Source organism: Pleurodeles waltl, chromosome 10 (genome assembly GCF_031143425.1).
Source record: "Pleurodeles waltl isolate 20211129_DDA chromosome 10, aPleWal1.hap1.20221129, whole genome shotgun sequence".
Classification (NCBI taxonomy): domain Eukaryota; kingdom Metazoa; phylum Chordata; class Amphibia; order Caudata; family Salamandridae; genus Pleurodeles; species Pleurodeles waltl.
Window position 1 is genome coordinate 364,890,333 of NC_090449.1, and position 17,474 is coordinate 364,907,806.

General features: G+C 39.2%; 1 protein-coding gene across 29 annotated transcripts in view; it reads left to right on the forward strand.

Moving 5' to 3' along the window:
• Window positions 1-17,474, forward strand: part of RBFOX1 (RNA binding fox-1 homolog 1) — a 788,453-nt gene that overhangs the window by 463,657 nt on the left and 307,322 nt on the right. For all 29 annotated transcript variants that reach the window (XR_011199113.1, XR_011199112.1, XM_069210596.1 and 26 more), the window contains exon 7: window positions 10,749-10,802. Coding sequence is in view for 27 of the 29 variants with exons in the window: in XM_069210596.1 (XP_069066697.1) it covers window positions 10,749-10,802 (54 nt within the window). In the remaining 2 variants the exon portion in view is untranslated. The remainder of the gene's footprint in view (window positions 1-10,748; window positions 10,803-17,474) is intronic.

Genomic DNA, 17,474 nt, shown 5'->3' on the forward strand with positions numbered 1-17,474 from the left:
GCTGTAGCTGTGGACAAAGAACATTGGAATGTTGACACACCAGGCTTTTACCAGACAGTAAAAGCCCAGAGCACTCAATTGTTTCCAATGGAGCCCCCAACATTCCAATGTTCTAAAATAGTTTACATATCTGACTGCCAAACAACTGCTAGGGACACACCTCATAGCCTGTAGTCACCTTATTAGATACTTGGAAATAGTGAAGAGAATATTACATGAGAAATACTGAATGCCTATTTGAGGGGTAGGTTTTTGTTTTAATAATTGAATGTGCTGTGCAGGTGTCAGCACCCAGAGTAGGCAGAAGAAAATGAATGTGTCCCTTTAGAAACTATCCTACCACACAGAAATGGGAGAAAATACATTCAAACTAATCTTTTTCTGGAGGGTCACACATAGTTTTATAAAAGCATAATTTCCCCATTACATACACAAGAGGGTACCCTTTCACCCTGTAAATATGAAAATATTTGAGGTGTACTCATGTGCAGTAGAAAAATGCCTTAAATCTCTGGCTGTGTTTAAAGTGTGGATTGACAGGCTCCTTTCTCTTAAAGCATTTCAAACTCTTTGTAGTGTATGTGAGTATCATCAATGCATACATCATCTATAATTGGGAAGGTCAGGAGTTTGTACAAATCTGTTTACCTAGGCCTAATGTCAAACCTATATAACACTTATTTCAAAACAAAGAGGACAATCCTGAAAAAAGAGAATGCTACGTTGTGTCCCAAGGTAGAGATTGATTTGAAATATAGGCCTACATAGAGCTGTACATTGTACATTTCATATAGTTATGTACGACATTGTAGAAGGGATTCCTAAATAATGAGTATTCCTCTAAAATATTTTAGAGTGTATTTTATTAATGTTCCAAAAGATGCATTCTTACATAAACTGTAAGAAGTATTATGTTTGAGAGAATTTGTTTGACAGAATTTTGTAATCTCTCACACCTATTAAGAAGACGTTATTTCTGCCTTAATTAATGATCCTACAAAACTCTACTCCTAAATGGTGTCATTAAAAGTACATTATGCCTTTTAGTTGAAATACTTGTCATACTTTATTGCATTTTATCAAATCTTTTAAATTATGGAAGTCCTCCAGAGTGGCACATTTCATAAATTTAGGACACATCATAGTCTTTTCTACATCTAGGCTGTGTTTTGAAGGCATGATACCAAGAAAAAAATAGACGGTTACCATGGCTGCAACAAAAATAGATTCACAAAGATAACTGCCAGGACTTTGGCTTCTTCATCTTCTTAACCACTTCAGATATTTTTCTTCGAAGTGTCAAAATCCTCACACATGACTAACCCACACAGTTTTGAGCCAGCACACACCTCTTTGGCAAGTCAAGGTAAAGTTTCATTGCTGTTGTTCTCGTGATAAATTAAGTCGTCCTCTATTGGATGAAAAAGGAAAAGGTTTGGTGGTAGAGCCATCAGGGTGGGGAGTGGGAAGGAAATTAAACATGAGAGTAGCTTTGAACTGCAAGCATCGATCTACATCTCAAAGAATTGTTTTGGACAAATTGAGAGGCCATTAGTGTAGCTGAAAATCAGAGAGCGAATTGTCATGTTCTATGACAGTGACGGCTGATGGATGTGAGAATCTACCCAAATGCTCAGTGTGGTATGAGCCAATCCAGCATTTAATTACATGTCTCGGCATGGATGTTAGTAAGATCTACATGAAAAGGGGTGCCTTGTGCATTTTAAAAAACACTCAGAGGAATGTCGTTTGGCACAGCAGTAACTGCCTCATGTTATAAGATGCATATTAATGTCTCACACAACTTTCTAGATTACATTGAGGATCATTGTCGATCATCTTTCCCCTTTCTTAACAAGTTGTGAAAGCAATAATGGGATAAAAAAGATGAAGACTAATCTTAATCGGTGTTTTTTATTGTTTGAGGCACAAGAAAGGAGCACATTTAACATGAACAGTCTCAAATATTGTTTCTTGAGCTGCACTTCGTGGGGGGAAAATGTAGGGCCTTATGGGAGGGAACTACTTCAAATGGAAAGGGTTGAACTAGAGGAGATGCAGGTAGTAATTGACTAGTACTGCATAAGGACAGTGATAGAACAGGCAGTACATTTTGAGGGAGAGAAGCCAGAGGCCTGTCCTTTGTTAACTAAAAGGAAGATTGATACATTATAATAAATAATCTATTGGAAAATAAAATTCAGAATCATTGATGTTTAGATGGTTCCTCTTTTTTGAGCAAAACCTCAAAGATAAAGCAAATGAGGTACTCAGAAATAAAGGGCTAGCGTCACTAATGAAAAGTCATAAATCTAGGTATCAAAGACTTCTATCAATGTGTTCACAGCACTATGCTCAGAAATGTATTCACATTTATGCAAAACGTATATTTACATGAACACTTCTCAACTAATAAACATACTCTTGGGGGTTGCTTGCAGGAGGACCAATCCACAGAAACACGTTTGAGTAGTTTGGTATTTCTATAAAAGTTTTCCCCTACCAGATTAAAAATATGGGAGTGGTCCTTCAATTCCCATCCTTGGAGTAACTCACTCATGCATTCTGAAGATTTACCTGTATTTCCTGCCATTTAAAGTTTGTGTTTATTAAGACAAAACTCTGTTAAACAATTAGATCCGACATAAAACAATGCAAACAATTTGGAAGCAAAATATGAAATTGCTGTGTAAAGATAACCTGCAAAACATTTGTGAATCTCAATACTTTTTTGTGACCAACTGGCCTTTTGGGCTCACTCCAGCAGGCCAGACTGCAAAGATAAATACATTTTGGGAAGATGTCTTTAACTCACCTTTTTTAGCTACGTCAGAGCAGCAATGCCAGTAGAATGTACGCTTAAATAGATGTTATAAGTGGGTCTGCAGATCCTGATCAGGAACCTAGGGCTTGATTTATACTTTTGTAGCGCCGCATTTGCATAATTTTTTGACGCAAAAGTGGCGCAAACTTACAAAATTCAATTATATTTTTTAAGTTTGCGCCGCTTTTGCCTCAAAAAATTACACAAACGCGGTGTTGAAAAAGTACAAATTAGGCCCCTAGTTATTAAAGAAAGATGGTGCTAAAACTCAGATTATATGCTGCCACAGCAATGGCTTACCCACTAGAACACGAGTCTTTAACGGCATGGGCGTAGCCTGAGTGGGGTGGTTGGGAAGTGACACCCCGCAAATAAATTAATTCTTGACCTGGTTGTTGAATCGGGGGTCAGGGGCGCTTTATTCGGGACTGCTCTGTCTTTGCCAATTTTTGATCATGGTCCAAGAATAAAAGACAAACCAATGACCTTTGTGGTAAAACAGGAAAGGGAGATAGAGGTATACACATGGTAGTTGAGTTTCAAAACGTGAAACCAGTGACCTGGAATACACATTCACTGCTATCAACCATTGCAATAGATTGCAACTAGACTTAAGGACTTTTGCATTGTAAACAAAAATTCGTTTTTGTCAGCACAAACACGACATAAACCCTAAATTAAATGTTAATAAGGCTAGTAAACTTTTCTTGCGGCGAATTCAAAGCTATAAATATTAGCCTCTTCCCCAAGCAGCGATACTTGTATGCAACAGACATTGTCTATGAAACAGCAGCAAAGGAACATTTTTAGTAGTACTTAAACTTTTTAAATCAAATACAGAGGTTAAAATAATACATTTGATCTGCTTTTTCATCTAACAATGTTGCTTTCTTAACAATAAGTTTAGGACAGATCGGATGAAAATGTCACGGCTATTTGTTAACATTTTAAGGAACCAATATATATAACTTTTGTTCCAAAAGTGTAGGGACTAAAAATCCATTTAAACACTCCCCATTAAGCAATTTAAACACTCCCTAAAGTCTACCTTGTTTCCTTTTAAATACAACATATTTATTGGAAACTCAGTTGATATTTTCAATATTTATTTTCAGTAGTAGGTTCGGATCCCGTGTCCCCTATCAAATCGTGAACACCCCTTCTGAGCAGCAATCCTCCCATACCTCTTAAAATCTGTGTCTGGATAGCATGCAAAGGGTTTGGGCAATTTATTTTTAACTGTCCATCTCTCAATAACAGCAGCAATCGACCACTGCAAATAGAAGTACTGAACGTGAAAGCAAGGGAAAATAGAAAGTATTCTCACAATATAGTTGCAAAAGGTTTATTGCCATGGACAAAACTCATTTATATAATCAAATGTGGTTTAGATCAATTACTTTGTAATACACTTAACATCAATATAACCAAGGCTATGTATGTTGTACTTCTGTAAAAGCATTTCAGATTTATTGCAGATGGAAAAGGGGCATATTTTATCAATCGAGCAGTGTGATGGCATCAAACTGAATTCATGGTGGAAGAAAGAAAGCCTATTCATCATAAATCAATAATTAATTATCACCCTCTGTTTTAAGATAATCACTCAGGCAACACTAGTTCCGGGAAGACGTGCGTATTTTTTAATTCATTTAAAAATTATCTTTGGTTCCCAAATTGATAAATTGGAACAATATCCCTTTCAGAGGCTCTTTGCCCAAATTCCACTTGTCTGTCTATGGTACAGATGTCTCACATGTTTGTACACATTCCAGATAACAGGCAAATCAGCCTGAGACCTACTAACTTCAGCCACATAGACCTTACTTGAAACTCCTGGAAAATCAGTTTTTAGATATGTTTCCTTGATTTAGGCCCAGCGGAGGCATTGCTTACATTGTGCTTTGGTGGCAGGTGGTGAGCATTAGCACTCATTTCTGGGGATCAGGATTTATCGGACCCTGATCCAGAGCAAGAGAAATTGAGAAAGGAGAGGGAACAATAGGATAGGTAAACGGTAAAAAATGGATGAAGCAAGGGCAAAAACATAACCTGCAACAGTGAGATGAGGAGACAAGAAGGTAGAATAGAGGGAGACTTGGCAATTAATCAAGATTTGGTAGCATTGGTAAATGGAAACCTTGACTGCCATTGCCATCAGCAGGCTCATAAGAAATCCTTTGGGCAGATACCCCATTTTTTTATTTTACAAATCAGGAACTTCATGGCAGAACATTAAAAGTAACTGATATGATGTCAATAGTTACTTAATCATCACACCAAAAAACACACCAATTAGTTCTGCCAGGTTAACTTTTTTTATAGACAGACAATGGGGGCTGAAAGAATGTGAAGATAAAGATTCTGAAATGTTTTCCTTGGTGAGTTCACTTTCATTCCAATTAATTCTTGAATCCTTGCAACATGTTCAATATAGTTTCAGATCTCTTTGAAATGTGCATGACTACAGGTATCTGTGCAACTATGGTCAGCTTTGCTCCTGATTCACAATAAAAAAAAAGATGCTTCTGTCCATGTTCTGCACTGTTGTCTACATTTACGGAGAAAACGTTTCATGCACGTCCCCTGAAAATCTCCGTATTTCATGGATTTTCACACATACACCTATTCTTTTTCACCCTTTGCAAGATATTTCTCCTCAGGTCTAATCATTTTCAAGTATGGGGTAAGAGGAATTGTTTATTTGCACAATTTCCCCCATTTCTTCCACAACAAAAAGTTCTTCGATGTAGGCAAATCTACTCCAAAAGGCCCTCCTGAAAAAGTCAGATTGTTCAGGTCATATTCCCACGCTAACTGCACAACTTGCATTGCTTTTCATAAATGTTTGCTAAAAAGCGGAGATAGGGAGGGGAAAGCATTGCTAGATTCCTAATAATTAAGTAAAGTTGCAACAATTAAACCCCTCATGTCTCCTCCCAGGGATTATGACAATGGAAAATACATATAAATAGGAAGGCCAACAATCCGAATTTTGCATGTTTGTTCCGCAATTGTAACTTCTGTCCCTCTGCTGTACAGAGGGAATGCAGGATGCCAATTTTGGTTCCTATAACTCCTGCCTCCTCACATGACAGGCTAAAGAGGATTCAAGCAGCCAGACAAGGCACCTTGAGTGTCCTGGCAGGATGTCCGATTCTCACTCTTTCAGCATTTTATGAGCCTTAAAAGTGGTGGCTGCTGAAGTGGAGGGAGCAGGTGGGATCTGCTGAACTGGAGGGATCTAACAAAATGCAACCTGAGTAAAAATTCAACTTCAGAGATGTAAAGCCACCTGCTTTTTACCAGCTCTGGATGTATGACTGAAAACCATGTATTTCTTTGGAAGTTATTCCTTCCATTAATCATTTTTGAAAGTGCTCACAACCTGTCAGATCGCTGGAAGTATGCACAAGGAGATTATGATTTGCCCAGCAGCAAACATTTTCTTAAAGTAGGAAATCCTAGCATTTAGTACCTTCCTACTCGCTCCAAAAGCTACAACTTTATTGCCATATTACAGTTTTGTGAATGCCGGGAAACTGACAAATGACCCCTTTCACCAGGTGATATCCTAAACTTGTTTAACCACACACCTCCAAGCAGCTTTTATATTGATTCTAAGTAAACCCAAACTTGCCAAAAAGGATCAAAAGAATGAATTTAGAAAGTGATCACCCAAAAGCACATAATTTGTATAAGTGGAGAAGCTGGGATTAAAAAAACATATGTGCAACATAAATGAAACTCTGGTCACAAAAGTCTGGTTGCACATTGGAAACTGTAGTTTTGCTACCAGTATGGAATTTTGAAAACTGAACTTTGCACTAATTTCAGATTCATAGGGGGTTCAACTCCAACCCCCTTCATCAATATACATGAAGTGCGGTACAAATTGCAACTCACTTCAATTGGTGGACCTCACCGGGATGGTGGTGTTCGGCGAGCAGCAGGCCACCACGTCTGTGATCACTTTTTAAATATTTTTTTATACTGCCCATTTTTCTACATGGAAAAGGGACGACATTTAAAGAGAAGATTAAAACTTTTTATAGACACTTTTGTTCACTAATTAGAAGGGTTCCAAGGTGACTTGTTCAGTTTTGTGAATGGCTTACAACACAATTTTGGGAGCTGGTAAAATTTCAATGTCTTGCTACTGACTTTTGGTCACAAAACTTTGATGCATATCATAACAAATTGCTGTTTAGAAATGATGCCCTAAACACCTCCCTTCAAAATAGCAATTTCTTATGCCCTTCTAAACTCATTTTGGGATTTGGTAACCTACATTCCAAAAACATAGTTAGAAGTCACAAGCTCTGTGATTTAGGGAATTGCGGTGTTTGCAACTGATATATTTCTTTGTTCATCTGACCCATGTCTCCTGGTTCCGCAGTTTGAAAGTAACTTACTAGTTCACAAATGGTTGGTAGTTACTCAAAGCTAAAGACTACTCCTCCCAGAGAAATGTCACTGTGTTATGGTCTCTGCCCAGCTTTAGAATGCAGGGGCATACTTATGAGTGGGTTGCTCCATGCTTACACCTCATAACCTGGTACATGCGTGGCGCAAACCACTAAGTCATATTTTTGAAACCACACAAAACCACTTTGCTTGGCTTTGAATGATTTAAAAAATATGGAGTAAGGCAATGCTGCGCAAATCGCTGCGCTGTCTTACTCTGCCCTAAATAGGTGTTCTATGGGTGTTGCAGTGAGTGTTCCCACACAACTCCCATGGATTATGATGCTTTCTAAGACTTACAAGGACTTCTAAACCTGGGAATGTGCCAAAATCTTATGCCTACCCAGGAGATGTGTAATTAGGAGAAATATGTTTATTTCTCCTTGTTCTTTCCTCTTTCTTTGTGTGCTGCATTCTGCAGCACACATAAACAGAGTAAAACGCCTCTTAGGATTGTTTTTATGCCGGAAGGTGTCTCATCTGCACAATAACTATCCTGCATGCAACACAGGCATGGTGCAAGGGTACCTGCATTTGCGCTAGGATGGAAAAAGGCTGCCAGCGCAGGGGGGAAGGACAGGAATGTGCCATATTGGATTAATAAGCACATTCCTGTCCTATCCCTGTAATGCAATGCAGCGCAGCCAGGTGACTTGCAGTGCTGCTCTGTGTTACTACACTCATTAATACACCCCACAGTGTTTGCTTTCAGCACATTTCAGTGAAATGGTCAAGCCACAATTAGAAGTCAAGTAATTGTTCTTTAGTCAAAACGCACCCACTGGACTCCATCCAGTTCTGTTGACTACCCACCCCTGTGTCTTGCCTAACTTATCAATTTGTATAGCACTCACTATGGCCCATATTTATACTTATTGACGCAAACCAGTCCCGGCGCCGGTTTGCGTCAAAAATGTCGCCTCTGGCTAACCCCATTCCTACGCGCCATGCGGACACCTTATTTAAGGGATAACATTAGCCGGCGCTGTGGACTGGTCTGAGTAAAAAAAAAAGACTCAAACTAGGCAGCGCCGTCGTAGGGGAAAATGAGGGTTGTGCGTCAAAAAATGGTGCAAGTCAGGTATGAGGCAAAAATCATGCCTCAAACCGGACTTGCACCATTTTGTGACGCACAACCCCCATTCAAATGACTCCTGTCTTAGCAAAGACAGGAGTCATGCCCCCTTGCCCAATGGCCATGCCCAGGGGACTTCTGTCCCCTGGGCATTGTCATTGGGCACAGTGGCATGTAGGGGGCCCCAAATTAGTCCCCCCTATGCCACTTAATTTTTTTAAAATAAAAATACTTACCTCAACTTACCTGTACTTACCTGGGATGGGTCCCCCATCCATGGGTGTCCTCCAGGGGTGGGCGAGGGTGGCAGGGGGTGTCCCTGGGGCAGGGGAGGGCACCTCTGGAATTCTTCCATGGTCAGAGACCATGGAAGTGAGCCCACAGGTCCCCTAACGCCTGCCCTGACCAAGGTGTTAAAAAAAGGCGCAGATCAGGCTGTGCGCCGTTTTTTAAGGCCCACCCCCTCCTGTGCGTCAAAATGACATGGGAGTATAAATAAGGTGCACAGGCCTTAAAGTCATTTTTTGGGTGGGAACGCATACCTTGCATGTCATTAACGCAAGGCAGTTTCCCACATCCAAATAATGACACATACGGAGGAATTTTTACGTCCGCCGGCTCGGGCGACAAAGTTTAAATATGGTGCACGGTTTGCGGCAAATGTGCGTCAAACGTTTTGACGCACATTCGGCGCAAACAGAGTATAAATATGCCCCCATATTTATAAAGTCTCTTTAAGCTCCCAAAATGTTTTCATATAATGTGGAAAGAAGTCAATACTTTGCTAGAACATTTCTTTAAGGTTCTGTGTCACTAGGTACTGGGGAGTCTCCATGAAGTTTACTGATATTTACCAATGTTGTTTAAAGGCTTAAAGAATATTTCATTTAATTTGGATAAAGTAAGTGTTCATCATGTAAACTATTATTTTCAAAATTGCAATAGTGAGCAGTCAAGGTATTCTCCAGGAGGTAGAAACTGGACTAGAAATACAAAATAGTAGGAATAGTAATTATCATCCTTAAGAATAGTCCAGCTGGGCTATATTTTATAAGATGGCCTGATTTAGAGGAGGGGGACGAGAGAATGAAACACCAAAAATACTATACGTCACTCTTAGTCTCTCCTCTTCCTAACAAACATCTTATGTGTTTGCAGGTGCACATCTCTCTAACCCTGCAAATTGTCCAAACTACAAAGATGCAAAGTTGTAAAAGTGTGGAGATTTAGCAGTTTAAAATTTCTGATTAAGGATCTATCATTTGCAGGTGCAGATGTCACATTTTGTATTCTTGCACTTTACTTACATGCACAAATAATCAATGCCACAGCACTTTTAGCCTTACTGTGGCTTCTATCAGAAATTCCTCTTTGTATACTCATATGTTAGGTTAGTCTGTAGTTTAACAGCTGGTTACCAAGTGCAATCCCCACTGAATTTGACCTCACAACCATTTTTAGCATTTATTTATTTTGAGAATTGGTTGTAGAGCTCTATGTGATTTGTTTTAGTCATTTAAGAACACAAGGCAGGATACAAGAAGCTTTGGAGTCTAATCAGTTAGGCTAGGGTACCAGTTTGATATTATTTGGTCACTTCCCATAGATGTGTTGTCTGGTGGGGAAAATTTTAATGCACCGTCTCCAAACAACAATAAATGTCTTGGTGCATTCCTATAATTGAACTATACGCAGAATTGCGATTACTTAAAATAGTGTTCCCACAAGACAGTGGCGTCATTTAAGTAGTTGGTGCCTTTGTGGTTCTCAAAGACACATACATAAGTGACTATTTATTTTACATCATGGTTGAACTGTTGGGCATGTAACAATATTACATTATGAGCTAACAAAGATTTATCAGTAGTGAAAAGTTGAAGTTTGTTCCCTTTTCCTAAGAAAGTGTAATTGTCACAGAACCCATAAAAAAACAATTAAAAACAGGTTGTGAGAAAACTAATGTTTGTGATATCAGCTGTATCTTGTGTTTAAAATATATGTTTGTATCATTTGGACAAGTGATGTCTAGTGGATATAAATTTTGATTTTGTTCCATAGCTTTCATGTGCATATACCGCTATGAATTTAGTATAAACCAGAAATAACTCTCTCTTTTTCAGTGTAACACCCAAGAAGCCTAGGCCAGATTATGAATGCGTCCTTGTGGGTTGTTATGTTGGGTTACTTACTGTCTGTAACTTCACACCCCATCACCCTTGAATAAAGACCTTGCATTAACCTTTGAAATTTGTTCTGGTCAGGTGTGCACAAAATCATGTCAGTAGAAAGTTCAATATGTTACATAACCAATGTAAAACTGTGTAGGGTATTCTACAAAAGTCAAAAGCTCAACATTGATCCAATGTCATTTTCTTGTTTTAGGCTGGAAGCTTAATCCAGTTGTAGGTGCAGTTTATAGTCCGGAATTCTATGCAGGTAAGACATCAAATGAGTAGGACATTTTTGCTTACACACCTCAAATGTATTTCTACTGAAAATATATTTTTATATTTTTTGGTCACTTATGACACAGACTTTAGCAGATGATGGCACAAGTGATTGTTGGGAATTCCACTACCTTGTTTAAGTTATCCTAAAATGAATGGCTTAATAAACTAATATGCCTTGGATCATATTACTATTCTACTGAAGATAGGCCCACAGTCAACAGCAAAGGTCTTTTGCATACCACTTGGCAATAAAATATTTCTAGTTTTTAAAAAAATGCTCATTATTTGATACCAAAAGTCTGTTGCTTTTGTTTGAAGTTTCCTTGGTTTGAATAAAAACTCATAATGCCGTCCTTGTTTAACACCAAACTGCCCTTATTTCTGATCTCAAACATTCTGCGGTGTGCCTCCATTTTATGGTTAAATTTCTTTTATATTACCCGCAAATTCTTTTTGGCTTATAGCTTGACACTAGATTATTCTTTAATATTTTCAATGACACTTTAATAATAGATTAGGATGTGTCGCTGAATTTTCTTGTTCGAAAAAAATAAAAACGTTTGCAACTGAAGGTATTTATTTATGCATTCTTGTGGGTTTTTATTTGCTTCATAAAGTAATGCCACAATTTTTGTTCTTTTAAATATTCCTACTGATACTGACTATTTTTCAATATATCCACAAAAAGTCTTATTGCTTCTTTCTCTCAAACAATTAGTTACCCAGATGGATATGGGCAGGATTTAGGATTCTATAAAACATATAGAATGCTGGCAGTAACTGTGCTATGTAATTTTATCTATGTGTACAGAGGCTAATGGACATATAGGGCTGCCCTGTGTGGGGATACGTCCATACCACTATCTCTTTACATGCCATTGGGAACTGGTCTTAAGTTACTGGAAAAGGGAACCTTTCCTTGTATTTCCATTGAGACACTAATGACTCACAGGCTGTAGCCCACAAAGCTAGACATTTGCACACAATTGTTCTTTCTTGTATCACTGTTTTCACATTGTCATTGATAATTGAAATAGACTTGGCATTGTCATTTATAACTAAAACAGACTTGGCACAATGGTATTGTATCAAGGAATGTACTTGAGTATTTTATTTCCTATTTTACTTACACACTGTTTTCTTAGAATTCCTTTTTTGCATATATTGTTGTCTCCATCTGTGACAAATAATATTGGTTATTTTGAGAAAAGGGGCAAACCATTTACATGGGACACTTTGTTGATTTGTGTAACTATAAATATGAGTATTAGTTAACTAGCCAAAACATTTTATGCTGATAATGCTTCTCTTTTAGAATATTGAAATTCCCCATTTGTAAGAATGCTATTTTGAGTATAGTTTGATAATTCCAACTTCCTACCACCACCTACTGGCAAAGGGAAATTATATCTCTTGGGGGAGAAATCTCTTGTCCCTCCCTGTGAGACCCTAGGACACCACCTCATCTTGTCCTAGAACCAGGATTCATTCAAATTAGACACAGTTTCCATGATACTTTTTTGGAATTTCAATGTACTTGGAGGAGCAGGAAAAATTATTGGGCGTCTTTAAGGATGAATGCCACTGAACCTCTCATGTGCAATTCATAGAAAGAAAGAAACTGTGGTGTTTGATATGGCAAGATTGTGAGAAAATTCAATAACACATACTTCAGTGTAGAGCTGTGGGACACAGCCTTAATGTACTATTGTTATTTCAAAGATGTTCTGTCCGGTTTACAACCCACTACACCTTGCTCTCTTGTTTTGAATTAAAGCATTTCATGTTTTAGGCTGAATCTATATTTTCATCCTTACCTTTTGTACGTAATTACATTCCAAAGAGGTGATTCCTCAGTGTACAGTGTAAAAATTGAATGCAGAACACTCTCTGTTCTAATCTCATCCCTATGGAATTCCCTTCTTAAATACTTCAGAAAAATCAAAAAGTATCTTACTTTTTGAAAATATCTGAAGACAAAAGAGACATTTGTCTTGCAAACACACATAACATATGATAACAACAATACCCAGGTGAGAAGATTTCACTTGATAGTCAAGCATTACTCATCAACAGTAAGGAATAGGCACTAGTATTCTTACATGTGTTAATGGATGTTTTAGTGCAGATTATATGCTAATCTGGTTGTTCATGACTATCGTTATGAAAAAAATGAAACACCATTAAGCAGACTTCTGCAATGTAATATCAAACAAATGTATGGTGGTTATACTCATGAAGTGTTTCAGATGACCAACACAAAACTGTGCACTCTCCTCCGAGCTCCAAAAGACATATTTTGTTTTGTTTTTCCTTGCTCAGTCTGGATGCTGTATCATGGCAGAACTCTGTAACTGCCATTAGTCACACTGCAATCAATGTTACATCTCCTGACCCTTGCCATGGTTAAAAAAATCACTCACACCTTTAGTTTATCAATGCCACACACTATCTCTGACCACCATGCACAATGTGGATAGGGAGAATAGAAGAAATTAGTGACACAGTGCCCTCTTTTTAATCTGAGGCTAGGATCCATCTATCTCTTTGTCCAGTAGGAAAAGCAGCAATGAGGCAAATGAGTGACATGCTTTGGCTACATATCTTTATACTAAAGGGACATAAGTGCCATTTGAGAGCTGACTGCCTGGTTTACATAGACTTTTTTCTGACCTTTTTGTAGCTCTGGTTTTTTTGACAAAATGATAAAAGCTGTAAGCACAAAACAGTGACAGGGTGCTACACAATGTGTAACTGATGTAATTGATAGTTATGAAAAACTGAAAAAAACATTGTTTAATAAGACCCGTTGTAGAATCGTGTGTGGGCACTCGTGGGGTCATGGTGTTGTAAGTGCTTACATTCAATCTACTTCTGTAAGATAGAATGTTGAATAGAAATGAAAATAGTGTCACCCCTGCCAACTTCTAGCAGATAATTCTCCATCCAGGTATCCTTTACCACAGGTCACTATTTGGCTACAGGTATCTGCTATTTCCTACCTAATGACCATTCACTAACAATATATGATACATTTTTTAGAAAGGGAACAAAGAAAGACCGTGATATTGACATGGTTCATTCAGTTCCCTATATTTGAAGGGAAGCAGAGATGGCTGAGAATCTTCAAAGAAAATCTAAATTATAACAATAAATTGATAACAAGTGGTCAGTGTTTCCTTCTCTGAACCCTAAAACCTAGTCAAACATGAAACATAGATGACATTTTTAGGACTTATCCAGGGAAAGTAAAACAAAGAGCAAGGAAACAAGAGATAATTGTATCAGATATGCAAATTAAATCACATTATAAAAGTGCCTGTATGAATTCCCCTTTACCGCGGTCGTGATGAAGGGGTTCTCATTGCATACAAATTTACAGTATTTATTTGTGGCCTGGTCAGTCCCTAGTAATTGTAATCTTGATTACATGCTTTGTGTTTTCAGCAGTTTCAATACCACATTATTCTGTAGAATCCACATAGTGCTGGATTATCAAACTGTTGTAATATTGACATCTTAATATTAACCAGTGGTTCCGATTGTTTCTGATCCTACAGAATGAGAGCTCATTTTGTGCCTGGTCTGAGCCAATGACTTGCAATTTACAGAGGTTGTTGTTGCAGTTGCATTAAAAAATAACATTTTCTTACCAGCCTAAATAATATTGAATAGCTAGAAACTTAATTCTAATGTCGGTATGTGAGAGCTTCCTAATGGGATGTTTTGCGACTTAAGCATTTTGTTAATTTTACTAACTTAACCACAATCTCAACACTATTCTAATAAGCCAATTCAGATATATACCACTAATTCTCTCAACCATGATAGATGTCTAAATATTCTATCTTAAACAGTTATATCACAAATTTTTTCTTAATTATTTTTTGATTGATTTTCAAACAGCAAACAGGAGGAGAGGGAGACAAGGATGGGGGAAACAGGTGGAAGAAGCATACCATACAGAGAGTAAAGTATAGTGAATTAAACCCTTAGCACAAAAGGAAACCGCAGCAGGTCACATCTGTAAATGAAAACCGCAAAAATATGCTTAAAGATGTCCCCTCATACACACGATTGATTTCAGGGGAAAAGACACTCATGAGCAAGGGGCCTCACCTGAAGTCAGCGATGACCTCAGTGCCTCCAGTTTCAAGGCTGCATCCTGCATCCGCAGATACAAAGCAAGTGGGGCCCAGATGTCTTTATACCAAGAGCACATCAGTATAAGGTCACAGTAACTAGACAGCTGCTCTTGACAGTACACAGCATCTCACAGCTAATCAGCTGTCTTAGGTGCAGGCTGCCTCCCTCAGTGGATGGCCACCCATTTTTTAGCCAGTAGAAGCAGCATCGCAACGAGGCATCGCAACTCTGATGGAACCCCCTCCACATACCTCAGGAGGCCCAACAATGGTACCCTCTGTGGGAGATGTCTTGTGATCTAGGCCATTTCAGTGTAGACAATGGGTCAGACGCAGTTGCATGCAAGATGCAGGAAGGAGGCCTGTGGGGCAGTGCATGACAAGCACCGTACATTCTCAGTGAGTCCCATTCGGAGCAACTGGCGAGGTGTGCGATACAGTCTGTGGAGGCATTTGAAGTGGATGAGGCACAGTCTATAGTTCTGGGATAGGGCCTTAGATTGCATTCAGCAATAATGGCACTGTGCTGCAGTGATGGGGGGTCCGTATCCCCCCTCCCAGGCGTAACGGGCTGCAGGGACACATATGGATGCCTTCTCCTGCATTATAGTATAGTCGGGTAATGAGCTTGAGATGGGATTGGCTGACAATCAAATATTTGTAAAGCATGAAGCTTAGGAAGACCTAACAGGAATGTGTTGCTTGGAGCCGGGCATCAGCACGCAGATGGTGATATAGCAGGAACTGAAGGCATAAAGGCTCCTGGCAGTGCTGTTAGGGTCTTCCTGCTAAAAGAGCAATGGGAGGGTTTCCCACAGCTTACCTTCCTAAGACACCACAGTTGCTAATTTCAAGAGGATCCTTTTGAGAAAATGTGTAGTGACTGGGAGAGGAGTACATACAGTTTGATAATAGCTATCCTACCCCACTGCTTAATTTGTGAATAAAAATGCGCCAGTGCTCAAAGCCCTCTTCCAAAACATGCAGCTGCTGCAATTAAATATGCGAACACAGTATACTGAGTCAGAGTTATCCTGAAGCCACCTCAGGCCTCTTCAATCGATTTAAAGCCACTCCCTGCCCCTTCAGCTCACTCTTGCAGCTTTCTGCTTTCTCCCATTGTGACGCTTTTTTGTTTTTCTCTTCCTCCATCTTTCCCATATGTGTCATTTGCTTGCAGCAAATGCTTGAGGCAGAAAAATAAGTGCCGGCCCCTCTGCACCGGAAACAACAAGCACAAATTAAGCACTGTCCTACCCACCATATATAAGGGCAATCTAGTTCAGGCAAGAATACGTTCCTCGAGCCATAGTGTGTCATCCATTGTTCGTCAATATCCCTGCTAAACCAGATGCCCAGGTATTGGGTCAGTCCCCCATTAAATGGAGAAGTCAAGGTCGAACTGACAGGTAGTGGAGTGAGTGGAAAGATGATGAACTTAGACCAACTGATGAAAATTTCAGAGAAGCCGCCAAAGTGAATAACCATCTGAATAATGAGAGAGAGTTTGTATTGAGGGCCTTGAACATATAAAGTGGTATCATCCATGTACATAGATACCATAATCACTCAGACAGTGAAGTAGAGGTCTCGGTCAAAGTGATGTTGGCGTGACAATGCAGGTAAAGGGTCCATAGCTATCGAGATTAAAATAGGAGAGAGGGCACCCCAGCTTGGTGTCTCTGGTGATAGGAAATTAGGCATGGCTTCCTCCATTAATGCGCAGCGCATGCTCCCATTGCAGAAAGCATGTGCTGAAGGCAACGCTGGGAAGGAGCCAAAAGAAGTATGATGATTCTAACAAACCAAATGCCTTGATGGCATCTAATAATGCTGCAATCACCTGTAGTTAAGTATCTATGGTTTGGATGAATGTGAACAGCGTACGAAGGTTGTGCATGGTGATTGTCCAGGCACAAATCCAGATTGGTCCAGCTGGATAATGGAGGGCACAAGAAGTAAAAGGCAATTGTCTATTAATTTGGCAACTACTTTATTGTCAAACTGTGCCAACAACAGTGGCTGATAAGAGTCACATCTATTTGCCGGCTTTCTCTGGTTTCAAAATAGTAACATTAACTGCTTCACGCCATGAGGGCGGGAGCTTGCCTGAGTATAGAGAATGGCCATACATTGCTGATAGGGGGTGAGCAAAGAGGGAGGCATATTCATTATAGAAGAACATGGAGAGCTCATCAAGTCCTGGTGCCCGAGTACCAGGCATGCTCTGAATAACCTTCACTATTTCCTCTGCCATGAAGCACATACAACCAGTGTGCGTTGTGAAGTCATAGAAGTTGAATGGTATCTAGGTACACATCCAGAGCCCTGGGTCTGAGGCCGAAGTCATGGTGTATTAAGATTACCATGGCCTGCACTATCTCGTTAGAGCTAGTATGGAGTATCTGCTGGTCATCCAGGAGTTTGCGGATATATCAACTGATCCAGGATTTACAGAGGATACTCACCAGTGTATTTCCAGGTCTATCTCCCTCACACAGTGACGCACCAGT